Genomic DNA, 27652 nt, shown 5'->3' with positions numbered 1-27652 from the left:
TATCAAGACGATGATGAAGAAGAAGAATATTATGAACCATGTGGACCTCTAAGAGGGCCTCAAGAAGTTTTCCATCAAGAGCCAGCTGTTCAGATGCCTGCTTCCTTGCTTCAGGATCTTACGGCAATGCTGAAGGACTACAACAGCCGTTTTCCTCCAGCTCCACCTTCACAACAACCTTCTCCTGTAAAAAATGCCACAAATATTCGCCCAGAGATCCAGATGAAAATCCTGTACAAGCCTTTTGACGGCGATCTCTTGTTCGGCAAGCATATTGACGATGCATTACAGGATATAAAAAAGGACACAGATACAGCAAGATCATTGGGGTCCTTGCAATATCGGAAGACACCTTTTCGAGGAGCAAGAGGCAGAGGTTCCTACTCCTTTCGGAGAGGTTACCAGAAATATCAACAGCAGGGGAACCAGGGTCGTTACGGATTCCCTCCTGATCCTCTGATCCTGAGGCTTCTACACAAGATTAAGAAGGAGCCATGCTGCATGATTCCGATTGCACCGAAATGGCCACGGCAGCACTAGTTTACAGAGCTTCTCCTTCTCTCCAAGTGCAGGCCATACCAGATCTACTAACAATGAGCAAAAGCCAAATTCTTCATCCTTACCCAGCTCAACTGCAACTCCATGCTTGGTTCCTGGACTCACACATTTCAGGGAAGTAGAATTACTTCAAGAATGCAGGGACATACTGAATCAAGGAAGAGCCCCTTCTACATTACGGACCTATGCCTTAAAATGTAAGAGATTCTGTTGCTGGTGTTATACCAACAGCTTACATATGGGATGGCGTCACTTTGTTCCAATCGTCTCATTAAGCAGTTCTTGAAGGGACTTTTCAGAGCTTTCCCACCTATTAGAGCTCCTCTACTGTTGGCACTCACCTCCTCCCGACGAGTGAGTTAAATACAGGTGTTTACTATAAGGCAACCATATTTGAAATTTGCTAATGATTGTCTTCCTGCGGACTTAATCCCATGTTTATACCTAAAGTTCCTACTTCATTTCATCTCAATGAGCCGGTAGTATTGCGAACATTCTTTCCTAATCCGACTTCAGCTGCGGAGAAGTCATTACATACCTTGGATGTCAAAAGATGCTTGAAATTTTACATATCTCAGACAGAGTCCATCAGAAAATCTGATTAGTTATTTCTCTCGTATGTTGGACCCAAGTCAGGCTCAGCTGTTTCAAAAGCTATTATCTCAAAGTGGATTGCATCCGCCATTCAATTCTGCCATTGTAAGGCAGGCCATCCATTGTCAAGCAAGCCTAAAGCTCATTCTACCAGGGCAATGTCTTCATCTATGGCATTGTTTGCTGGTGTGTCTTTGGACAAGATTTGCCCCGCTGCAACCTGGAAGAGTGTACATACTTTCACTCTGCATTATTGCCTGGATCTGGCAACAGAAGCGGAGTCAGCAGTTGGACAAGCAGTACTACGAAACCTCTTCAGATAAGGTAAGCCTGATGGCAGAAATATATATTGCTTCTGATATTATACAGATTCTTTATTGTATACAATCATTGTTGTGTATGTGTATTGTTTACTCTTTCTCATAGTATAGGTTTGCTTATATATATTTTGCTTATATACTTTGCAATGGTTTGACATGGTATCGCTTGAACTTCTTATGATACCCACCATCCACTATGTGTATAAGTATTATTTACTGCTAGCTACTCTGATTCTAAGCATGTGAATCTATGAAAGATACCCCAATACTGGATAAGAAAATGAGTTACTTACCTGTAACTTCAGTTATCCAGTATTGGTATCTTTCATAGATTCACATGTGACCTTCCCTCCTCCCCGGAGAGGCTTACCGTATCATTATGGCATACGTATGGTCACTTGTGCTACGAAAATCTGAGGGTTTGCCTCTCTGTGGGGAATGTTCTAGGAGGGGCTGCTGCCTGATTGGCTGGTTTCCAAGTTTGGTTCTTTTTTGCAAAAGGACACAGATAGGCTAGTGTAGTGACTTTGCTATCTACTATAGCCTATAGTATGATGTTATTATGATTGTAATTTATATATTTTATTGTACCGCGAGACTCCCACCTAGTCGGCGGGGATGATTCTACGCATGTGAATCTATGAAAGATACCAATACTGGATAACTGAAGTTACAGGTAAGTAACTCGTTTTCTTCCACCCACTCTGGCTCTGCGGATGGCCGGGGTTTCTGCCAGGGCAAGATCGGATGAGCGGAGATTTCTTTTGGGTACGTGGAAACAGACTCTGTTGTTGAGGTAGTTGGGTCTGATGTTGTTGAGTGATTTGTAGGCATGGGTGAGTAGCTTGAAGGTTACTCTCTTCTCAATGGGGAGCCAGTGAAGGTCTCACAGGTGTTGGTTGGGTTATCTGCTCTTGTCTGAGGGTGCCGAGGATGAGTCTGGCAGTACTGTGATGGATGGTCTGGAGTCTGTGAGTAAGGATTTGTTGATTCTCGTGTAGAGGGTGTTCCCTTAGTCCAGAGTGCTAGTTATGAGTACATGGGTGACGGTCTTTCTGGCTTCATAGGGGATCCACTTGAAGGGCTTGCGGAGGATGCTGAGGGAGTTGAAGCAGGCAGATGCGATGGCTTTGATCTGTCAATAACATTTCAAAATATCTTGTGTATGGCAATCAGAATGTAGTGCACAAGTTCTTTGGTTGTGGTGTACTTCACCTAAAATCACCAGATTGTGGGTATTTCAACCAAGTTGCACGCCAGAGAGCAATGTAGTGCAGAGGATGAATGAGAAAGGTGCAGCCCAACGTGGAGCCCGCCCAATGTAGGAGAACGCAGGAGGGCGGCTATCCATTCTTTCCTAAGGTGTTATGAAATCCTCAACCACTGCTTTGTCTTCAGAATGAGGGGTTCTGAGGCATTAGTTCTTTGGCGTTGTTTGAGGTGGCCAAGAGGTACTCGAAGGATAGAAATTTCCCCAAATAGCTTTTTTTTCTAAGCAATCGAAGGGAATGTGTGAGAAATGGAGAAGTTGTAGTTCCTGAATGCCATTGCCCTTCTGGCTTCAGATTATTATTGCTGTTGTCAGCACATGGCAGTATGTCCCTGCTAAGCCCAGATGAACAGGCAGCTTAAAAACTTGGCTGGGCACTGCTTTAGGGCATGGTGAGTCAAGATTTCAATCGTTTACTCTCCAGATAGTGCTAGCTGTGTTGCTGTGGCAATATGTCACTACCTCATCCTCCTCTTGTAGCCGCAGGGAACCTTCCCGCAAGCGTCCTTAGTATCTCTTTGGATTGAACAGATGCAGATTGTGACCACGGCCTCAGACAACTCAATACTAGCCGGAGGTCTCCATCACACTGGAGTAACTAAGATGCATGCAGTCTTGGAGATTCAAGGCCAGTGCCAATTGGGAATATATGCAGGACTGTAAATTTGAGGAACCTCCACCCGTAACATTCACGTGTGCGCTTATGCATGTTTGTATGGGAGGGTTGTGTGGGAGGGATATTGCCACCAGAGATAGAGATCGCATTGCATCTGAAAAGATATTGAGGAAGGAGTAAGTTGTCTTTAAGTGGAAGATCGAGACATTAAGGGAGATCAGTTGGAGTTACTAATTTTTTTGAATGAACCAAAAAATTGACAACAAATAGTGACAGAGCTGTAATGTCCTCTTGCAAACCATGTGAACTCCGATTTCAGCACATCTTTTGCTGTGTTTGATTTAGGTGTGTTTATTTACGTTGACTGAAACTGTCCTCCAGAAACATGAAGGGAGCATGCTGAGGAAGGGCGCATAGGCCATGGAAGGGGGACTATACGGTGTGCATAAAGTGAAGCTGCACAAGACAGAACAACCGCATTCATAATTTCGATAGGGCTCTCTGGGTCGAGCACACCTCAAAATGCCAATGGTCCCTTTGTAAATCCTGTCCACACCTCTTGGGTTGTGTTCTATATTTCTGCTCATTTGCGTCACCATAGTGGATAATAATGGAGGGAAACAATGGGCAAGATGCTGACCTTTGGACTGGCTGGTAGAGATCTGTTTTTTTTAAGGAGAATGTGTTCTGATAACCATAATGCTCTTCTTTATTTGTGTGTGTACTTACCCCTTTTTTTCTAAACTTAAGTGCAGGTGGGTCAACGGTGTCAAAGTTTCAAGCAATCAGAATAATGACTTTCATATAACTTTATATACATATAATTGATATGCCTAAATTCCTGGGCAGCAGGTTGGACTAGAGGAGTTGCTGAACCCCATTCCTTATGCTGGTGTCCTCCTCGTGTTCCCTCCTCATTCTGAGTGGCCTGGACCGTGCAGCTCTGTGGTCCATGAATGTTCAGCAGATTCTCAGAATCAGGGAAATGGCATTTAATGAGCTATGAAGCGATTGGCGACACCTAACTCGCTTGGACCTAGAGCATGGGCAGTAATTAGTTCAGGGAATGAGCATGGTTTTATGAATTGAGATAAGGCTTTACGGAGTGAGGTACTTAACAACGGTAACATTTCGGCTGCTTTTCAGATGGAGAAGTCTGGTTGGAGCTTGCATCGGAGCCATATATTACTGTGAGTTCGTAAAATGTATTTGTCTGGTCTTGCAGACTGGGGTGTCGCAGGCATTTCTCAAGAGCTCTTAAGTTACCCCAATACATTGTCCCAGTAGCTTATCCAATCCAAGTTTTTGCTTGAATTCTGATACTTGTAATCCTGTTTATCCCGTAATAAATTCAGGTCTACAAATATCAGAATAGATAGTAAAACCTGGACTGGATTAGCAAATGAAACGTGGAACCACACATTTGACTCCCCTGTCTCTATTCGTTGCCTCTGAAAACATCTAAATGGTGGGGGCTACCAGTTTTACCACGTGTTGGAGATCCTTTATGGCTGTCCGTTGGTGGTTGATTGCCAGTACCATGAGTTGTGTATCAAGAGCTTTATTACAAACTGTTATATTCCTCATAATGAGAATTCTGTAATTTGTTCAAGTTCTATTTATGAGAGCATGGCATTTATGTAATACACTACTTGTGGGCATCCCATAGCTTGAAGGTGGAAGATCATACTCTGATTTCTGTTTTCAGCACGTGTATAGAGCACGTCTGACACTGCATGGCCTTCTACTGTTCTGAACTTTATGGTGGGGGTCCCCACAGTTCGGTACTTTTTTGCTCATTAAAGTAATTGTTACAAGCTGTTGTTGTGTCTGGTGTTCTTCAAACTTAACAAATTATTTAGAGGGATGGTCTAGATGTGAGCCTGGGGTGTGCTCTTAGTGCTCAGTGGGCGTGAACACGGAGTGGGATCTGTTAGTTCTCTCTGTGACTGAGTATGTACAAGTCTTTGCCAGATGTGGCGCAATGTTTGGGTAAACGAGCACTGGTAACTTCTTGCTGGTTTTCCCATGCCATAGTGCCTGGTGTATTGCCCTGCATTAAGTTCTTATGGAGTCTCTTGTTGCGATAAAAGTCTTGGTGAGGTTATGCATGCATGAGGGTGTCTGCAGGATGTACTGTGAACTGGATTTTCCTGGGTCTGTCTGCAGTGATTAGCTTGAGGAACATTGTTTAGTTTGTTGCAGAACATCCCCATTGCAAACTGTGTAGCATTGGTACTAAGTTTACGGATTGACCTGTGGTCCTGGATTCTCCATTGTTTCTCTCTCACATACAATCGGGTTACTGGACAAATACCTCTGTAGCTGGCTGCTTGGATGAAGTCCTTTGGATGGTAGATGCTCAATGATCATGTCAGATGATTGGGAGAGGATGTAGCCTTATGGCTAGAGCAGTTGACTTCGAAGCTGGGGAACCAGGTTCGAGTCTCGGCAGGGACGCTCAACGAACTTCCTGTGATTCTGGGCAAATCACTTAATCTCCCCGTGCCTAACAAAAATGAATGTGTCAGTCTGTAATTAAAATGGTGCTCATGTAGTTTGTGCTATATAAAACTCAAATAAAATGACCATGTAGCACTAGACACCTGGGACTGACACACCCATGTTACATTCTCCACAATGAAGTGGTTTAACCTCATGCGCGCTGCTCTTAGTCTGCTCGTATGCTGAGTTTTTCTAAATCCCATTATTCATGACGAGCTGGGCTCGTCATCAGTGTGCGAGGAGGCTACACCATGACGAGCCCAGCTCGTCATGAGTGTGGAAGGGGTTAAGTGCTTCTTAGAACACAACTCCCAAGTAGTATCACTTGGTATGATCCTGCCAGGGGAGGCCTTTCCCACCTGCAGTGTTCCACGGGGTTTCCCCATATTCCTTTTCATTGTTTACCTGATCCCCTTTTCCATACCTTTTATGGCCAACAGGTTGCTCTGCAATCATATGCTGATGACAGCCAGGTCTATATTAACCTCTTCTCTGATTGATTGTGTCTGATCTACGTTCTGACTATGCTTACATCCACATCTAGTTAGCTGAGCTTATTTCAATTTAGTTGATCCAAAAAGGTTTTATTGTCTTCGGTACCAGAAAATTATTTGTGCTAGCATGGCTCTGCAACTCTGACTTACTTTGGCATCAAATTCTGCTCCCCTCCCTAACATCCAGGGCAGCGCCGTAGTTAGTAGCTTCTTCCATCAGTTAAAGACTTTGAGAAACCTGATGTCCTCATTATTTTCTAACCATAAACGTCTCTTTTAAGCATCACCTCCCAAACATCCTGCCTTAGAAAATGAGACCATATCCAATTTGCTGAAAGGCCCCTCTACTGGCTTACTTTTCAATGCCGTACTGGTCGAACCCCTTCCTATCTCACCAACATACTCACACATTACATGTCTGATAGGGAGCTGAGAAGCAGGAAACAGTTTCTACAAATAACCCTTTTCCCTCCGTTTTAACTCATGTGCACAGAAAGATGGACAGTTTCCCGTTAAGTCGTCTTCTTCTGGAACTCTTCCTCTAGTGTTTAGGCAGCTGCTCTCTTTAGAGGTCGTCAAAAAATTTCTGAATATGTGTTTTATTCTAGACATTGTGCAAAGAGTACCCTGAATTGGGTACACATTATAGGTGCATTCATGTCACCCATGTTGTGTGTGTGTTTGTGGGTGTGTGTGTTTGTGTGTGTGTGTGTTCGTGTTTGTGTGCGTGTGTTCGTGTGTGTGTGTGTTCGTGTGTGTGGGTGTGTGTGTGTGTGTGTGTGTGTGTTCAAATGTGTTCTGTTGGGACTGTATAAAATGTAGTAGACACACCTCCGGTAGGGAAGTTTGCACTCACTATGGAGTATGCAGATGTTTGCACTCTGAGTGGAGAATGTGGATGCTCACATTAATTGTGGTGAATGTAAAAAAAAACCTGTCCTGAAATAGGGAAGCTCACACTCTCTTTCTACATTATAAGATCTGTAGCAAAACGTTGAAGCTGTTGTGGGACTGTCAAAGCTCACACTGATTGATTAACATGGAAGCTTCTTGGAGACATGTGGCCCCTCAAGTTTACTGTGGTGAATGTGGAATCTTAAACCTACCGTTGTGAATTAAATCTTAAATTGATAAGGTCCCTCCTAAGAATTTGATTTACATCGCACCTGCACAACTCCTTGGGTTGGCACTAGATTGCACAGCACCTCAGTGTTGTCCTGCCTTCTTGATGATGTCTACCTATCAATGCCATCAGGTGTTCAGTTATTGGTGCTGCGGAGATTGAGCTGGCAGACTCCGACCCAGTGAGCTGAGGGCTTTTACTAATAAACAATCTCCGAAGAGGCAATTGTTGATGAAGACCAGTATAAAAGTCATGCATTAGTTTAAAACTGGGTGTCTGCAACCACCCTGCGACGGTCTCTACATGACAGTAGAACAGTCTATAGAGAAGAAAAGTGGCTGACCAAGACTAGTGTACCAGCACTGAACACCAGCAGAATAAATGGACAGGCCAGGAGGAGTTAATTGCTGATACCATGTTCTTCCAGTGCTCAGACCTGAAAGGGATAGACTGCTTTGGCATGGTAATCATGGAAATCTTAATTGGCCATACTCGTTTCTACTCCACCAAGGAGTACAAATATAAGTAATTTCAGGATTGTGGGGTGGGGGGGGTCTACTTCCAAGCTTCTATCAGTGGGGATTTGTCATGGCTTTGGAGCTAGTGTGTCATATGCCCAGGCTTTACCGCTAGCTATATTGCTACCACTAGCTATATTGTTAGCGTACGTGCTACGCGAGCACTGTGTGTCTATGGATGGATACTACTTCTGTAGCACTAAATTATTTCACATAATTTGTGCAACTCGAAATTGTGTAAATTGTAGCTCAGAACAGTGATTGTCTTGTCTAGAACATGCAGACCGTGCGTCAGAAATGAGTTGGGAATTGGAGAGGTCTCAGAGTAAACACACAGTGGTGTTAGACTTTCTTCCTCTCCCTCTGTCAATCAGCCATTAGTCCAGTGCAGGGCCTCTTGTGCTGCTCCTTTGAAACATTTAGCTCTACCATTATTTTTGTCATTCTGTTTTATTCATGATGATCATGTTTCCTTCATTTTGTTTTACAATAACTTGTTTGCTTTTACCCTTTTTTTTTATTTGCCTTCTATTAGGTCTGACTACGATGACTGGAGACCAGCCCTAGCCAGTTTGCTTCAGCCCATTCCGTTCCCGAAAGAGTAAGTTGTTGCTTCAACCTCTGTGGTTGCCTGACTTCTGAAGTGACTTTGTTTCACATTCATGATCTCCTTGGCTCCTGCACACTCTTGTAACGCTTCAGCTATCTCCTGGTAATCATCATTACTCCGAGTCAAAGTCTTCCTCGTTACAGTATAATAATATTAATCCATATTTGTAAAGCACAAACATATCACTCCTTAAGATTTCAAGGCAATGGGGGCCATCAAGGAGATTAAGTGAGCTATTGCCCAGAGTCACATGATGCTGAGCTGAGCTGCCGCCGGGGTGCCAGGATCGAACCGTGAGCCCCGCTCTCTGGAGTCAGCACTCTGGACGCTGCACCACACCTCTCACCACAGTCTACTTCCTGACCCATTTGTTCCAGCCAGTATGTATTGCGTGCCCCCATGCATATTTTCCCATTTCATCAAATAGGATGAGGAGGGAATGAGGAGCTTTTTACAACCATATGGTTGTAGATAAACTTTTTCATAACAAGAAGATTTCTGAAGATAGCTAGGGGTATATCTTAATTTGAGGGTCTGGGGCAGAAATTGCCTATCTCCGCGGTTAGGGCTCAACCTTACAGAGTAAGGACTGGGGTGAGTTAGACAGACAAGGGGAAAGAATAGTTTGTAGTGTGCACGAGTGTGCAAAGCTTAGGCTGTTGGGTCACGCCTGCCACCGCCTCGCCTCTACTTCCCAAGCCTGGACCCTGAAGAGAGTGGCCGGCTGCCAATCGCAAGCGAGGAGTCTAAGGCAAACCACGAGAGCGAGAAGAATGTTTTGTCAACACCACAAACATAAAACGTTCAAATGACTTTGTTTTGATGGAAAAAAGAAACCACTCTGCAATCCCGAGGACAGCAGAGATCCCTTGGAAACCTATTACTGAAAGCGGTTGTTGAGAAAATACAAACCTCAAAGGGCGAAAATTACCAAGTATAATTGTGCCATTTGCCAACTTATGGGGCCACCTGGGACCTGGTCCCTGGAGGGAGCGCAGATCCTCTGTACCTGCGCCAGGGCCGGGGTTTGTCAATAAAAGATGGCGTCATGCGTTCGAACCTGCTCTTGACCCCAACCCTAGAGACTGCTTGCACTGTGCCGATGATGCAACACTCTGCAGAGCCGCCATTAATTGCCTTCTCTACAGCACGTTAATTACAGTTGCGGCGCTCTTATCTGATGCTGTCGTTAATGAGTACACTTGAGTCTGTGGAAAGCCAGGTTATGTCATTGCTAAGAGCAGCAGTACAGCAAGGGCATGCAGTCACTGCTTCCTCACAAAGTGCCAGTGTTGTAGAGATGAAGAGATGCACAGCAGGCACACTGTGCTGGTGTGTACACCACGTTGCTAGAGCCCACTGTGTGCACTTTACAGAAAAGCACTTCACAAATCGAGGATTCACTGTGGGCATACGCCATTCCAAGGGCGACTGTTTGCAGAAGGCAGGCATGAATGCTAAACTTCCACTGAGTGCATGTACTTCACATACCCAGAGTCCACTGCGTGCAGTTTTTTGGTATTCTGGAATTCATTGCCCGTTCCAAGAGATCACTGTGATTAAATGTGATTCATTTGTGTCTGTGTACTCAGAGGTATTTGTTCAAAGTGCTGATGTGAACCTCCTGGGCCCAGAATCCTCTAGCCGCACTGCTCTGGCATGCACAACATGCACTCCACATAGTCATCGTCCACTGCGTGAACTCAGCTTAAATACACTACACATGCCTAATGACCACTATGTGCACCTTGCAGGTATACACACCACATCCTCAAAGTACATTGTGTGCACTCCTCTGGCATGCATGGCACCTACCCAGCTCCTGAGCACCTCTCTGGCAAACAACCAGCTACCCACTTCTAAGAGAAATCCTCTGGAATTCATCCCAGTTACCCAGAGTTTTCTCTTTGTATTCTACTCGCATAAACATTGGATGCCCTGTATCCCATGTTCAAACCGCTGGCATACACCCAATGTTCAATTACATGTTCAAACCGCTGCCATACCCCATAGGTTCCCAGAATCTTCAAGGATAAGGCAAGCAACTCTCTCACAGCCAATAAACCATCACACATGAGAATAAAAACCCCTATTAGCACACCAATAAATAAGCAGTCTCATATCAGTGTACACCCAATAATGTGCCATTCAACAGATAGTGTGACAAGTTAATAGGGGTTTATCTAGAAGAATGAGACCCAACCATAGGCCAATGGCAACCTGTGTAAGTTTGACCTACTTTGGTTGATCAAACTTAAATATGCTCCTTGGAGCTCTCTATACTTGGAAGCTGTGCATGTTTTGCCATACCATTAGCAAAGGAATAATAAGGCCTGAAATTTAGACTTTCATAAATATTGTGTGGAAAATAAAGAACAATTAGGACAGAGTCACCAAAATAGATTGTATTAATATTTATTTAGTTAAGAGAGGAAAGATAGCTTGTAAGTAATGGACATTTTCCTCTTTTGAAAGGTTGTGGGAGGTTCAGCCAGCCGAAATGTTGTAGAATGGACATTTTTGGAGTTAAAGTGGGCTTAACTTAACAATTTTGGAAACTAAGGGGGAGAGTGAGGTATGGCAACATTGAGACAAACAAATGGGAAAATGATGGCGCAAAAAATCTATTGTGGGCATTTAAAAAAAATAGGCTTTCCATAAAGAAGGCTTGTTACTATGCATTTATTTATTTATATGGGATACTGCATTAAGGTGAAGATGTTACTGATTACTGGGGGAGGGAAGGATATTTTATTTCAAGGGGGAAAATACTGATGGGTAAGTATACAAGATACGCATAAAATGCAGTAAACGTTGTTAACAAAAGACAGGTATTCTTCAACTCAGAAGTATTTAACTTTGGCCTAGAAAGACAGTGCAGTGCCAGATTTTCTGAATAATCACTGGCTCTGCAAATTACTTCAATTTAAATTAATTATACATAAATGTATTTCATGTGTTCTGAAAATTTGGCATGGTTCTTGACCCCATGAACCGGTGGTGGACACTGCTAATTTAACTGTTTAAAAGTGTCTAGCTCTTGCTTCCATCCAGCTCATTTTTATCTGATCCAGATCTGGTTAGAACAAAAACAAAAGAATGCTTCTGTCCTGGACCATACCAGTTGTGCTCACATGAGCACATGCATTCTTTCCAAAGGGAACACCAGGGATCTCCTCTTGGTTGCACAGTATCACCCTGCCTAGATACATTATCGCATGACTGGTGACTAGATAGAGTATCTTGCCATTTCATTCATTATAAACCCTTACCAACCCTGACACATGGCCAGCCCAATGCAGTGCTAATCTCCGCATGATTGTTCAGAACCTTCCCATCAGTATAATTTAACAACCTCTCATCCACCACAATGGACACTAGACAGTTCCTGGCACTCACTGTATTTTATGACCCATTGCCGACTACCCTGCTCCTCTCCCAAGCTTCCACTACCAAATAAACTAACACAAATCCACACACTTAACTCCTTGTTGCACATTGAAACATAGCAATAATAAAAGATCTGTTCACAAACTGTAAAAGGCATGTCCAAATCCCAGACACCTCACAGCCCTCAAGGCTGACATTCGCTGCTTCAAAATCTTTCTAGAAGCTAGCAACAAGGTCAAAGCCAAAACACTACTAAACACCAGAAGAACCACACCATAATTCTCCGATCAATCACTCCATATACGAATCCTTAGAGATCAACAGCCATTTAATTCACACAATCAACACCTGAAGGAAGACCATCAATGTTAAAAATGCACAGTAAGACAATCCATGCATACCTCCTCACAGCATCCACACCTATCACCCTTTCCAACCCCTAGCCATTCAATCCGTAGACCATATTGTCACATCCCCAAAAGCAACTACCTACAAAGATGCCATTCAACTATCATCAGGACCCTCATGAAGCTCTGAGTTGCTTCTACAGGCAGCTTTACCTACTCACCCAAAACTGGCTATACTTTTTTTCCCCACGAAATCTCACCGAGCCCAATTACCAATCTTTCCTTCTTAAGAAATGTTCTTTAGAGGGCAATCACCATCAAGCTCCAGACGCAGACCATCACAGACTGCTTTGGATCTTCTAGTCTTAATTCCATCCCTGATGTAGCACTGAAATTGTACCACTAGATGTTGAAATCAGTGTTTTACTCCTACCTGTGTTTCCAGTCCTGTGTGTGGTCTTTGACCTTTTTAGTAGCCACCCACTGCTCCAATATATGCATCTCAGCATGGCGCTGGAATGGTGAGCCTGCTATTTTCTCAGGGAGACAAATTTGTTCTAAGAGACTTGTGTAGTTGACCTCCAATCTTTCCATTCATATGTGGTGTCTTATCAGGATTGCAGGCACATAACCATCATGCATCTATTAATTTATTCAGCAAGGCATTAGCATTAGTATGTCAACTAGAAATGCAGTACATAGCAACATATCACTGTGCAAAAGATAATATACAGTTCGCATTGTAATTGATAGACACCTCCCTTTATCGATATGGCAGTATAATAAAAATGTACTCTAATTCGTCAACAATAACTCCTATTGTGTTGAGCTACTTTCCTTATGTGGGTGTCAAACACCAGCTTGAATCGCCACCAGACCTAGACAAATATTATGCTAATCAATGGCAGCACAATTCAGCCCCATATACAATGGTTGAAGGTTAAAACCATTAAGGCTGCTGTAGCCAGTTTTGGTGGTTTCAAATATATTCTTTAAGGATCACATGAACAAGAAAGCCCATAGAGTCTGTATGCTCAAATAAATCCTGCCTGCCTCTCAACGTCCACTAAACTGTGAAAGCCCTTGTCCTCGTCCTGCATCAACAATGGCTATATCCCTGCTCGCAGATATGCTGGATATAACCCACACTTCACTGAAAGCTATCCCCTGAGCAGCATTCTACATAGATTTTACCACAAAGCCTCTAACTTTGCCAGCTTGCTGTTTACCTCACACTAAAGTCCAGCCTTCGCTGGTGATCGACACAGCTAATAATGTGAAAAACGTAGTATTTCAGTCGTGATTGGCACCACTGCGGGGAATGAGATTTTGATATCAAATTATGATTATGATTAATTTAATAATGTATCTCATTCGTCACTTTCGGACCGATTGATATCTGTCATTGAGTAAAAGACAACCCCACATAGGTTAGATAAACCCCATTAACTGACGCCACTCTGAAGAACCACTTACAACTGATAAAGTTTAAAAGTTTTATATGAAGTAATTTTGAATGCAATACAATCCACTCGGGATAAAATCTCAAAGTATACAAAATACAAAATTAATTACAATATCAGAATCTTAAGCTTCGATGTGAAGTGGTTCCTTCTGCGTCATCTGCAGTAAGATAAAAATCATCAAGTTAAAACTGTCCCTACTCTATGCTACGTGACATCCCTACTTCGCAAGTTTCTTCCCTAAAAAGGTGTCAGCAGTTTGACTTCCAAAGAAGTTCAAACTCTCTTAGCCTCTAAAGGAAATCTTAAGTTTCAGAAGCAGTACCCTATCTGCCTACCCATCTGCTCTCTAAGGGTCCTCGGCCTACTGCTCCCTTGCGCTCTGATCTCTCCGCGCATCCGCTCAAGTCATCTGCGCTCTTGCTTGCCCTGAGCCCTTCGCTGTTCTCGCTCCCTTCTCCCCGGGGTGCTGTCCCTAAAATACACAATCACAGTGTGGGTGGAACGCCCCTTGACGTCCACCACGGACTTTCCCCGATGATGTCAACTTCCTGCTTCTTCCATTGGTCCACTCCTTGCGTCGTTCGTTAAGTTGACCCTTCTCCTTAGATGTCATCTTCATCATCTCACCGTTGACTTTTACTGACTCTTTCAGATCGAATGTCATATGAACTTAGACAAGGCTTTAACTTATACCTGCAACTCTTTAACCTTCCAGATCCTGTGAATAGTCTTTTCAAAACATAGTTCACCTCAAAAGTGTCTCTCCTCACGTTCGAGCAATAAGCTCCGTCCGGCATTGTCACCTTAAATCTAACAAGTGCTAGACTTCTTGGCTCTCACGTCCACATCAAGCTATTTACGACTTTTACAAGCCCACTAAATTACATACATTTGACTATGCTCCTGCGAACTCTTGGTCAGTTAGGTTACAATCACAAATGACCTAAACTCTTCCAGCATTCCTACAGAAACCCTCTACACAGTATAACCTTTGGCATACATTTATATACTCGTACTTTATACTTGAATACATTTTACATCGAATATAGAATACATAGAATACGACTGCGTAGAGTATAACTTATGCATTCTCCTTGGTTACATCGTTATGTAAGTTCTCTATACATTTATCCACGTTATTTCTCCACGTTTCTCCATTTAAAGTTACACACGTACACGAATTCTACTGTGCACGTTCTATGTTTCTTAAGCATTTCTACACATTCCTATGTTTACCCATCATGTATACGGCCTTCTAAATCTAATGCATTTTAACACGTAAATACATTTACATTTCCTATACCATGTTATCACATTAGTTGGCCTTTATGCTATAATCGCCAACTTTACATTACGATATGCATTTTCTTCCTACGTTTATAACATATACGTCTAGATATGGCTACGATATACTTTACATTCAAATTGCGCTCTCTCAGTTCCCCCCTTTGATGACTTTTAGGAGTCATCACTAAAAGCAATTTGAATACATCGTTTATACAGAACTAGTTACATCAGTTCCTCTTTTTATCGATTCGAGCGTTCTCAGACTTTTATACTGTTGATCTTGTAAAACAGCTAGTCTCCTTTCCTGGTCTCTCATCGATCTTTGTAACTGGTTCGACCTATACCATTTATACAATTTTACTAATCCTAATAACGTAATTATGCAAATTAATACTATTAATACAGGCTTTAATATGTACCATATTATACTTTTGCCAAGATTAGCAAACCAATTTCCAACCTTTCCCACTCCATTTACTACTTTTTCCCAAACATTTATTTTTGATAAATCTTCGATTTCTTGATGAATCTGTGTAATGTTCCGTATGACTTTCTCAAGTGGTTTTGAATTATCAGGAATATAAGTACAACATTCCTGAACTTTCAAAGCTTTACAAACTCCGCCTTCCTTTGCTAATATCACATCTAAAGCAAGTCTGTTCTGTAAAACCATAGCTCTAATCGACTGCATCTCACCCTCTACTAACATTAATGATCTTGCAGTACTGGCAGACAATCTATCCACGACTGTCGCTAACCTTCTAATTTTAACATCGTTAAGAATCAAACCTAACAATGGAAACATCGCTCCAAATACATCTCCTACTACTTCCGCATCTCCTACTTCCCTTTTCGTTCTCGTCGAAGCCTTTCCTTCTATGATCGCTAAATCCTTTGCATGATATATTTTGGGGAAGACAATTGCCAAGTAACACGAACCATACCAATTGTCAGGCAGTTTTACATAGGCATTTCTCCCACATACAAAATACACATTCGGAATAGCTTGCATCCCTTTCATAAAATCTTTCGTGTAGTACTCTAGTTTAAAAGAGTGCTCGCAACTAACTTCACCTACAAATTCGCTCTCATAATATGTCTTGCTTCGAGCTAAACATAACTTTCCCTTCTGCGTTCTATCCAATGCTATTGGACCATTGCTACCTTTCTTTTTATGTGCCTTCTCTTCTTCTGTCCAGTCTGTTTTCCATTGTCCTGACATTTTTAGAATCTTCTGCCGTCTGCATCGATCATCTACTTGTGCTATAAACCTTTTCTCTACCTCTGATACTTTGCAAGTCAGATTATTTCTACGTGCATATGATGTATCTAATGTATCCCAAGGAAGAAAGAACTTAGCCAGTCTATCCTCCTTTTTGTAATAGTCCCACTTATCCATTTGCTTATAATTCGGAACTTCAGGCAGTACCGAATCATAATTTGAAAAGTAGTACTCAAATCCTTCTCTACCATAAAATATACTAAGCAGTAAACTACATGTTATCCCATAAGTTAATGGGAGATGGTGATATCTAATGCCTTCGTCTACAGAAGCCGGCAATTGCATACAAACGTAGCAATCTTTGGCCTCCATGGCATCGATATATTCGTACAATAATTTAGCATACGCATTTGACCTAAAGTTCCCCTGTGACTCGTCTACGTGTAATCTACGAGCTTCATCTGCAAGTAACGCCTTTTCACGTATAACAGTGCTCTCCTCCTTTTTTCCCACAAGAGCAGGTTTCAAAGTCGTTACAGTTTTTACATTCGCTATTTCTTTATCATTCTCATATCCTGTCATGTAAGATATCGTTACTACTATGATTATGAGGAATATCACTATTGCTATAAGTGTACCTACTATACATCTAGCTTTTCTGTTTGGGTTGCCGTTCTCCATGTTATCAAACAGCGTACCTCGTTCTCCAGTGAGAATTCTCTTTCCAGTCTTTGGTTGCTTATTTGCTTTCACAATCTTTAAAGTGCCTTTTTTATCAACAGGTATCTTCTTCACAAAACTGTCATTTCTCTTCTTAGCAGCAGACAACCCTAGCCCTTCTCCGTCCTCTAAATGTAATCCCTAATTTTATTCTTCTTTCCACTCGGTGCTAGGTTATCTTCTTCTTTATAACATACGTACAAAAGTCTTTTATGCATCAACAATTATTTTCGGACCTGCAGCTTTCACAACAATTATTAACAGTTCAAAGCGAATAACTTTTTCTTCTTCTTCTGACATTTGCTGACCAACTGTTGGAAATTGTAATCTTTTTAGCACTAGATCTTGAATTTTACTCAAACGTGGGGGTATGGGAAGTGTGAAAGTCAGTAACCCCTCAGTCTCGAGTCCAGGCGCCAACATCCATATCTCCACTGCCACGAATGGATCGAGATCGATTACTTTCACGCTCTTCACTCTCCCAGATTTCTGTCCCCAATACATCTGCTAGATAAGTCCACTCTGGGGTGGCGTACCTTCTGCAGGGCACACGTACCCTTCTCGATCTTCGTGGACTCTCAGTTCCTGAGTCTGTCGTCTCTTCCTCCTGATCCGATTCTTCAACGATCGGAGCAAGAGTTCTTTCTTTCTTTCCTTCCGAACTTGGCCTTTTCCTTCTCTCCGGCCAACTGGCTTCGTCACTCTTTGTCTTTCTGCTCCTTGTTCTAGGACCTGTCTCTTGGTCACTCTCAGTTTGCTCGATATCTGTGTCGGACTCCCAATTACTTTCTTCTCCTGAGGCGACTTCGGTCTCACTAGTGTTCTGACCTTCGTCTTCCTGTTCCAACACAGTTTCAGTTTCTTCGATCACCTCCACAGCTTGGCTTTCCCCCTCTATGGCTTCTCCGCTTCCCGCCGGATTCTCATCCGAGAGAGGAGCTGTGTCTTCTGGAGGTGTTGGCACTCTTCGGGTGTGTGAGGCATGTATCCAGTTTGGCAGACCTCCACACTTCACTGCGGTATTCGTTACAAGTATGACTTGAAATGGTCCTCGCCAACGCACGTCTAAGCAGTTCTTCCTGACATGCTTCTTCACCAGGACCCAGTCTCCTGGACTCAGGTCATGGCACAAGTCTTGTACTGATGGAACCTCTGCAGCCTGGACCTGGAGGGACACAGAATTAACGGCATCAGATAGTCCCTTGCAGTAGTCCAAGATCAAATCGTCTGTGATGTTCACTAGCGCTGCAGTCGGAACCGATGGCAATCTCATAGCTCTCCCCATTAGCACTTCATGTGGAGAGAGGCCTGTTCTTCTATCAGGTGTGCTACGTATGCTCATAAGAACTACTGGAAGTGCGTCTGGCCAACTCAGGGATGTCGATGAACAAACTTTAGCCAGTCTGGACTTGATAGTACTGTTAATTTGCTCTACAATCCCTGAAGCTTCTGGTCGATAGCTGCAGTGTAACTTCTGATCGATATTCAAAGCTGAACACAGCATCTTCACCACTTCGCTATTAAAATGAGTTCCTCTGTCCGATTCCAAAGAGGATGGCACCCCAAACCTCGGTATCAACTCCCTAAGTAACAATTTTGCTACTGTAAGTGTATCGCACCTACGTGTAGGGTAAGCCTCAACCCATCTAGAAAATATGCAGACAATCACTAAAACGTATCTGAGTCTGTTGCATGGAGGCATTTCTATAAAGTCAATCTGCATCCTATTGAAAGGCCCCCCAGACCTTCCTATGTGACTCAATGTAACTGGTGTTCTCTTACCCACGTTTAGTTGCTGGCAAATCGCACATCGCTGACACACTGCTTCTGCCGCTACTCTAAACTTAGGATTGAACCACGTCTGTCTGAATACTCTCACCATAGCATCTCTTCCTATGTGTGCTGATCCATGCAATTTCCTTGCCATTGGACTAACAAGTTCATTTGGTAAAACTGCCCTTCCGTCGGCAGAAACCCAAAAATTCAATTCACTTTTCCCGCAACCTGCTGTTTCCCAGCTCCTTTTCTCATCATCTGGTGCATTTTCCTGTACTGCTCTCAATTCATCCCACGTATCTACACTATCTAGTAACATGGTCAATTCAGTTCTTTCCTGGATTCCCCCCACTTTTACATCAGTGTGAGAATATCCCTGCTCTGCGCAGTAACGCGCTACTTCATCTGCGTATCTGTTTCCTAGCGATACAAAGTCAACATTTTTAGTATGCGCAACACATTTGACCACAGCTATGGCCATAGGTTTTTGCAAAGCCTCTAACAGGAGTCTCACGAATTCTCCATTCCTAATAGGAGAACCCGAGGAGGTCATGTAACCTCTTTGAGACCATAACTGCCCATAATCATGAACTACCCCGAAACCGTACTGGCTATCGGTGTATATGGTGACTCGAAGTTTGTCGCCTGCTAAGCAAGCACGAGTCAAAGCCACAATTTCAGCTACCTGTGCGGAGTGTACTCCTTCCAGGCAAGCGGCTTCTATAACTCTGGTAATCGTGCATACTGCATAAGCTGCTCTCAGCTGACCGATATCGTTTCTTACGCATGAACCATCAACGAAGAAAATTTCGTCTGGGTCTGTCAATGGCTCATCTACGATATCAGGTCTCGGTTTGGTACATAGTTCAGTCACATCGAGGCAGTCATGATCTGTACAATTTTCATCTTCCACTTCATTCGGAAGTGGCATCAAAGTTGCAGGATTCAAGACAGAGCATCTCTTTAGGGTCACATTCTCGGCAGCCAGTATGACTTGCTCGTAGCGTGTGAGCCTGCTATTCGTCAGATGCTGAGTCTTTGTCCTGGTCATTAACAATTCCACAGAATGCGGTACATACACCACTAACTGGTGTCCCATCACTACACTCTCCGATCTCTCAATGCTGACACCCGTTGCAGCTACGGATTTGAGACATCCGGGCAACGCTGCGGCTACTGGATCTAATGTAGCCGAAAAATACGCCACTGGCCTGCGCGCATCTCCGTGGATCTGAGCTAATACCGCTAAAGCGCATCCCTCTCTCTCGCAGCAGTAAAGCAAAAAAAGTTTGGTGTAATCTGGCATTCCTAAAGCCGGGGCACGACATAAGTCTTCCCTCAGCTGCAAAAACGCCATCAAACAATCTTTGTCCCATGGTACCGGATCACTTACTCCTTTGTGCGTCAGTTGTAATAACAGTTTAGCCTTCAGTGAAAAGTTTGCTATCCACTGCCGACAATAACCAACCATGCCTAGAAACATCCTGACTTCTCTTTGTGTCGTAGGCGCGTTCATTTTCATAATCGCCTCTATTCTGTCTGGAGACACCTTCCGCTTTCCCTTTTCAATCCTATGGCCCAAGTATTGCACCTCAGTCTTACAATATTGCAATTTACTTGGAGACACCTTGTGTCCGTTCTCGGCCAAGTGATTTAACAAGGTGATGGTGTCTTCTCTGCAAGCTTCCTCAGTTTCTGACGCAACTAGGAGGTCGTCTATGTACTGGACCAGAACTGAATTCTTGGGCAGTACTAGACTCTCAAGATTTCGTTTCAATAACTGGTTAAAGATCGATGGGCTCTCTGTATACCCCTGAGGGATACGACACCATGTTAAAACGCGATCTTCCAGCTTAAAAGCGAAAAGATACTGGCTCTCTTCGTCTAACGGTATCGAAAAGAAAGCCTGGCACAAATCTATCACGGTAAACCATTCAGCTTGGAACGGTATCTGAAATAATATCACTGATGGATTCGGTACCACTGGACAACATGAGACAACAATGTTATTAATCTTTCGAAGATCTTGCACTATCCTGTATTTTCCGCTAGGCTTCTGCAAACCCATGATCGGGGAGTTACATGGACTACCCACGATCTCCTTCAGTATTCCCTGCTTAATCATGGATTCGATCACAGGCTTTATTCCTGCAATCGTCTCTGTCGTTAACTTATACTGTGGTGTTCTTGGATACTCAGCATGGGGTCTTACCAAGATTTTTACCGGTTCTACTCCTTTGATCAATCCTATTTCTTCCCCAGTAAAATCCCATACCTCAGCTGAGACTTTCTCTCTCAAGTCTTGTGGAAGCTCCTCCACTGTTAAGGTAGGATAAAGTTCCACACATTCTTTTGAGTTTACGACTTTAAAATCAGCATCCTCATCATTGGTCTGCACTTCTACTCCTTCGGGTGTGCAATGTATCGTGCAATTCAGTTTGCACAGCAAATCTCTCCCTAATAAGCACACAGGACTAGAATCGCAGATCACAAACTGATGTTCGTCACTGTAATTCCCTATCCTTACTGACACTGGTTCGGTCAAGGGATTCGTCATCCTTTTGTTCGCGACTCCTACCACCTGAACCATTTCTCCTGATATTGGCAGACCTGGGACTACCGCAGATCTTAACGTGGATCGAGTGGCCCCTGTATCCACCAAAAAGGTTGTAGGACATCCCGCTATTTCAGCCTCTACGTATGGTCCTCTCTGATCTACTTCCAAGGCGGCTCCTAGAGTACAATCTTCCTCCCTATTCGCCCGCTGCCCTGTAAGTGGATCAACGTAGTAGCATTCCTCTCCTCCTACGAACAATGGCATCTGTCTGTAGGTTTTCCCTCCGTTTGAGATGCGAGGTGGTTGAGGAAACGGGGCTCGAGGAGTCTGAGTCCCCCCTTTGACAAACTTGCCCTTCGGGACTGTGGCTCCCTTAACCACGTTGTTCTGAACCTCTTCCTCCTCCTGCTCTAATTCCCCTGACTCAACATTGTAAGGACACTCGCGTCGCCAGTGTCCCACCTCGTTACACTGATGGCATCTCGTCGTCTTTTTCAGTGTCGCGATATCCATTCTCGGTCTCGGTCTTTCTTCCTCATCTCTGCTCTGATTATTCTGTTTCTTTGCCTGCATTCCTGTTCCCTGCTGCCGCGGTTTATCTTTTCCGGCAGCTTGCATTTGCACTAGCATTAACTTTTCTTTAAGCTTCTTTGCCTTAGAATCTATCTCGTCACTACAGTACCTTGCATACCTCAGAATTTCATCTAAAGGTTTGTTCTGCCAACAGATCAGATGCTGTTGGATCATTAGGCATATTTCTGGTCTCAATCCGAGGACAAACTTTGAAACAAACTGTCCAATGTCCTTAGGATCCATTACATCTAACCCGCTGTACTGCTTGAATGCTTTCAGTAATCGCTCATAGAACTCATGAACTGTCTCCTTCGGTTCCTGAGTAGTTCGATCTATCTTAACCCAGTCTATGTCTTGCACTGGCACTTTCTCTTTTAGCCATGTTATTACTCTCTCGTATTTTTCCATGACTCTAACTGATGGACCATTCGTCCGGGTATCTCTCGGAGGCTCACAATTAGGCCATTCGACACTAAGCTTGCACGCCGTCCACAAGTCTCCGGGTACTACGATATCGAACAGTGTGTTCAAATCGATCCACAGTACCTTCGAGATCTTCACGAATCTTTCTACCTGTTTGTACCACTCGACGGGATTATCTCTAAGCTTTGGGAAGGAATTGGTAAATGCCGCCAAATCCCCCCTACTCCAGGGCACGTGAACGTAGCTTCCATTCGCGATTTCTCGCAAAGGGAAGGCTTCCATTCGCATCAAATCTGCGTCCTGGGGCTTTCCAAGCACACTCCGTCTAACGGAGCCCTTCTTGGACCATCTTTCCTCCCATCTATCCAGATCTCTCCATATTCTGATACTTACGATCAATTCCCTTATGTGTACCTTCAGCGCGATCGTTCTACGGTCATCCAGATCCTGATCCGTGCAAGTTAGCCTATGGTTACTCTGTAAAGCCTTAGTTCGTGACAGATCTACCATATACCTGTCTGCCAAATTAGATAGGTTCTCATGAGCTGACCTCGCCCTCCGAGTAATATCCTTGGATAAGAACAATATTTCGTCTGGTGTATACAACTCTAATCTCTCTAGTGCCACTGTGCCATCAATCATTTCATCCAAGTCTGACTTCAAACTCATCACGTCAAGCCGTTTTGCTTTTATTTCAGCTTTCAGCATTTCAGTTCTATGTTCTTCTCTCATATCCCTCTCACCTCCACTATGCGCCCTACGCCTGAGCACAGGTGAGTTATGAGGAGTCTTCCTTCCATCTCTTCGTTCCCACCCCTCTAGATCCCAAGCCTTTCCATCTCCACGTGGGGTATGGTGGAATAATGCTCCGTCCCCCAACCCTACGTTCCGATTTTTAGGCTCGGTTTCTCCAGATGTGAGATAGGATCCACCGTTCTGTTCTAACCCACTATAACTTACTTGTTGTCTGGTGTCGCTTAATAAAATGAAAGGCCCTCGCCGGTCCTCCATGTTCCCGTGGTCTCTTTCGTGATCACCGGATGGATGGCGAGACGTTTCGCGACTCCCTAGATTCTCATGACTCCGTCCACTATCGCCGGATGCATGTCGAGACGCTTCGCGACTCTCCATGTTTCCGTGACTCCAATGTCTCACATCTTCACCTGGGGCATGGTGTGTGCACCTAAAGGTATTCCGGTACTCCTGTGTCCTACGTTCCCCTTCACTGAAGGTGACGCGAGGCACTTCGCCACACCCTGCACTTCTGTCTTCGCACATTAGCCTATTGCCGCTATTGGTAGGACAAGTATTTCTTCTGCTCTCTTGGCTTCCTCTCTCCCACTCGGGGCTGCTTTCGCCAGCTCCACAATGAGAGAGAATCCTGTTGTCCTCCTCTCTCCATTCGGATCCCGTTTCTAAACTCCTACCCCGAACCTCTTCGGCAGTTTCCCAATCCTTCAAATATTCTCTTAACTCCTTAAAGGACTTCGGTTTAGGACCCCTCAAATCCATTGGCCCTCTTTGGCCTCCCTGTTTTATCCTGGGATCCGTTGCGGAATCTAATGGGGTACTCCGACTTATTGGTGCTAGTATTTGCCTTTGGGGATTCATTGTAGCATTCCTATTCTCCACTTCTGCTCTTTCACTGTCCCATCGTGCCTGTTCATCCTGCTGGACCCCTTCCGGGTTGTAGATTGACACAATAGGGCCTATGGTAACCGGAACTTGCAAGGCGTCTGGCATTTGGTACGACCTTGCGCATTGCGTCTCTGGAACCTTCTGGACCACAAATCTTCCCACTACTCTCTGTTCAGAACTAGTTTGGGGTATTTCCTCAGTCTTGTTAGCGTCCCACTCTGTTACCGGGATCGACTTATATTCCCCCCACCTAGCTCCGTCTGTTTGCGGTAATATGGGACTCGCAAGTTCACCGCTGTATGGAGGTGGTCTATCTATTAACAACCTTTCTATCAGATCCTCCTCCGACTCGCTTTCCTCATCTTCTTGTTCTAGAGGTTTCCTTTCTCCCGTGGCCTCTATCATGGTGAACAATTTGTCCGCTTCTATCTTCTGCACCCTCCATTTCTTAGCTTCCTCGTCCCATTTAGCATCCTGCACTGCTTTTACCGATCTTCTCACTCTTTCTTGGCGCCTCTTTACGCCCCTTTCGTGTGCTGTTCTAAACCACACACCAAGAGCTTCAAATTGTGTTGGCCTCGGTAGAGGTCTCATTGAAAGCATCGTCGCCTTCAGTTGGTTCAACACTTCTATTTTAAACGTTCCGAATCTTGGAAACGCCAGTTCTTTTTGCCCTTCAGTTAGCCTATGCCACTCGGAAATCCACAGTATCGAGTGTAAGCCTACATTTACTGCCATATGATATGCTGGTGTGCCTTCTGGTGGAGCTTCTTCTCCGGCATATAAATTTCTCCTTTTTCTTTTAAAGATTTTTCCTAAACCCTTGAAACACTTCATTTTGATCCTTGCTAATTCTTTTCCTTGTTTGCGTTTTGATAACAACCACCAATCCCTGTACGACTCTCGCTAATCAGCCTATCCCAACACGATTCTACACCAACCGACCAATCTCAGCGCGGCTCTACGCTGACGTCACTTGTCTCTTCTTCAGCAGCTTCTCTCGTTTCTCAACTCGTCTCACGATTTCACATGCGTTTTCATTCATACATTGAAAAATGACTACTTCCGTCCAAGCGATCACTTTTCTCTGACTGTACGGCCACAGTCTAACTGTAATTGCTACCTCAACTGGCACAGCGTCTTTCCTCTTACGGTCGGACACTTGCCTCAACTGATAGGTTACTTACACACAGTAAACGTACGACCAGCGTCCGCTACTCATTTACTCACACATACGCTCCCCCTATCATCGGTCTGTCGGGAAATCAATGGTACCTCATGACCCCCTTTCAATGGTAGACAAATTACTCTGGGTGTTCGATACACCCGAACCACTTAAGTCCTCTGGACATAAGATTTCATCCGGTTGCGCGCGCTCACAACCTTCCCCCAATCACACTACAGGCATTCAACTCCGCTTGTCATTACAACACAGGAACAACATAAAACACCGCAATCTTACAACGCATGACCCTTATACTCACTCTCGACCGACTCTGCTGCTTTTCTCTCGACGCACCGTCAGCACCGTCTTCGGCTGCAATTCTTCTTCTGGTCGACGATGACTAGGGACCTTGGGGTAAACTAACCTGGCCTAGGTCGTCTTCCTCAAGAAGATAACCATCATTTTCTGCTACCAACTGCGGGGAATGAGATTTTGATATCAAATTATGATTATGATCAATTTAATAAAGAATCCCATTCATCTGTTTGGACCGCTCGTATCTGTCATTGAGGAAAGGACCACCCCCGCATTGGTTAGATAAACCCCATTAACTGACGCCACTCTGAAGAACCACTTACAACTGATAAAGTTTAAAAGTTTTATATGAAGTAATTTTGAATGCAATACAATCCACTCGGGATAAAATCTCAAAGTATACAAAATACAAAATTAATTACAATATCAGAATCTTAAGCTTCGATGTGAAGTGGTTCCTTCTGCGTCATCTGCAGTAAGATAAAAATCATCAAGTTAAAACTGTCCCTACTCTATGCTACGTGACATCCCTACTTCGCAAGTTTCTTCCCTAAAAAGGTGTCAGCAGTTTGACTTCCAAAGAAGTTCAAACTCTCTTAGCCTCTAAAGGAAATCTTAAGTTTCAGAAGCAGTACCCTATCTGCCTACCCATCTGCTCTCTAAGGGTCCTCGGCCTACTGCTCCCTTGCGCTCTGATCTCTCCGCGCATCCGCTCAAGTCATCTGCGCTCTTGCTTGCCCTGAGCCCTTCGCTGTTCTCGCTCCCTTCTCCCCGGGGTGCTGTCCCTAAAATACACAATCACAGTGTGGGTGGAACGCCCCTTGACGTCCACCACGGACTTTCCCCGATGATGTCAACTTCCTGCTTCTTCCATTGGTCCACTCCTTGCGTCGTTCGTTAAGTTGACCCTTCTCCTTAGATGTCATCTTCATCATCTCACCGTTGACTTTTACTGACTCTTTCAGATCGAATGTCATATGAACTTAGACAAGGCTTTAACTTATACCTGCAACTCTTTAACCTTCCAGATCCTGTGAATAGTCTTTTCAAAACATAGTTCACCTCAAAAGTGTCTCTCCTCACGTTCGAGCAATAAGCTCCGTCCGGCATTGTCACCTTAAATCTAACAAGTGCTAGACTTCTTGGCTCTCACGTCCACATCAAGCTATTTACGACTTTTACAAGCCCACTAAATTACATACATTTGACTATGCTCCTGCGAACTCTTGGTCAGTTAGGTTACAATCACAAATGACCTAAACTCTTCCAGCATTCCTACAGAAACCCTCTACACAGTATAACCTTTGGCATACATTTATATACTCGTACTTTATACTTGAATACATTTTACATCGAATATAGAATACATAGAATACGACTGCGTAGAGTATAACTTATGCATTCTCCTTGGTTACATCGTTATGTAAGTTCTCTATACATTTATCCACGTTATTTCTCCACGTTTCTCCATTTAAAGTTACACACGTACACGAATTCTACTGTGCACGTTCTATGTTTCTTAAGCATTTCTACACATTCCTATGTTTACCCATCATGTATACGGCCTTCTAAATCTAATGCATTTTAACACGTAAATACATTTACATTTCCTATACCATGTTATCACATTAGTGGCCTTTATGCTATAATCGCCAACTTTACATTACGATATGCATTTTCTTCCTACGTTTATAACATATACGTCTAGATATGGCTACGATATACTTTACATTCAAATTGCGCTCTCTCACCTCTGACGGCCTTTTTTTAAAAATACATCTTTAATCAATCTTGAGATACAGAAAGAGTTCACTATGAAGCAAGATTTCGACGTCTGCTCACCAAGCCACTCAAGACTCCCCCTACAGCTCGCCTTCCCATGCTATCCAGACATTCTGTAAGGAACTAAAAACCTGCCACCTCTCTTGTTTAGCTGTCAACTGAGGGACCCCACCAGTCGGTCTTGACTAACACCCCCTTGTCCCCTGCCCATGCTTTCACCCCTCCGCAAGCGCTGCAGAATTATTTTGTATGTGTACCGCTCAAACAATACTACGGTGCACTCTCTACGCTGCATGCCTGTGGAGTATATTACGGTTGTAAATTGGGTCTGGATGCATGCAATATAAATACACCCAATAAAATAATATATAAACCATCTTTTT

General features: G+C 43.7%; 1 protein-coding gene across 4 annotated transcripts in view; it reads left to right on the top strand.

The window, feature by feature from the left end:
* CMIP (c-Maf inducing protein) overlaps positions 1–27652 on the top strand; it is a 559349-nt gene that overhangs the window by 486582 nt on the left and 45115 nt on the right. For all 4 annotated transcript variants that reach the window (XM_086945892.1, XM_086945891.1, XM_086945890.1 and 1 more), the window contains one exon: positions 8534–8599. In XM_086945892.1, coding sequence (XP_086802018.1) covers positions 8534–8599 — 66 coding nt within the window. The remainder of the gene's footprint in view (positions 1–8533; positions 8600–27652) is intronic.

The sequence above is a fragment of the Lissotriton vulgaris genome, chromosome 12, assembly GCF_964263255.1.
Source record: "Lissotriton vulgaris chromosome 12, aLisVul1.2, whole genome shotgun sequence".
Lineage (NCBI taxonomy): Eukaryota > Metazoa > Chordata > Amphibia > Caudata > Salamandridae > Lissotriton > Lissotriton vulgaris.
The sequence above is the reverse complement of the archived record's forward strand: the minus strand, read 5'-3'. Positions and strand labels throughout refer to the sequence as shown.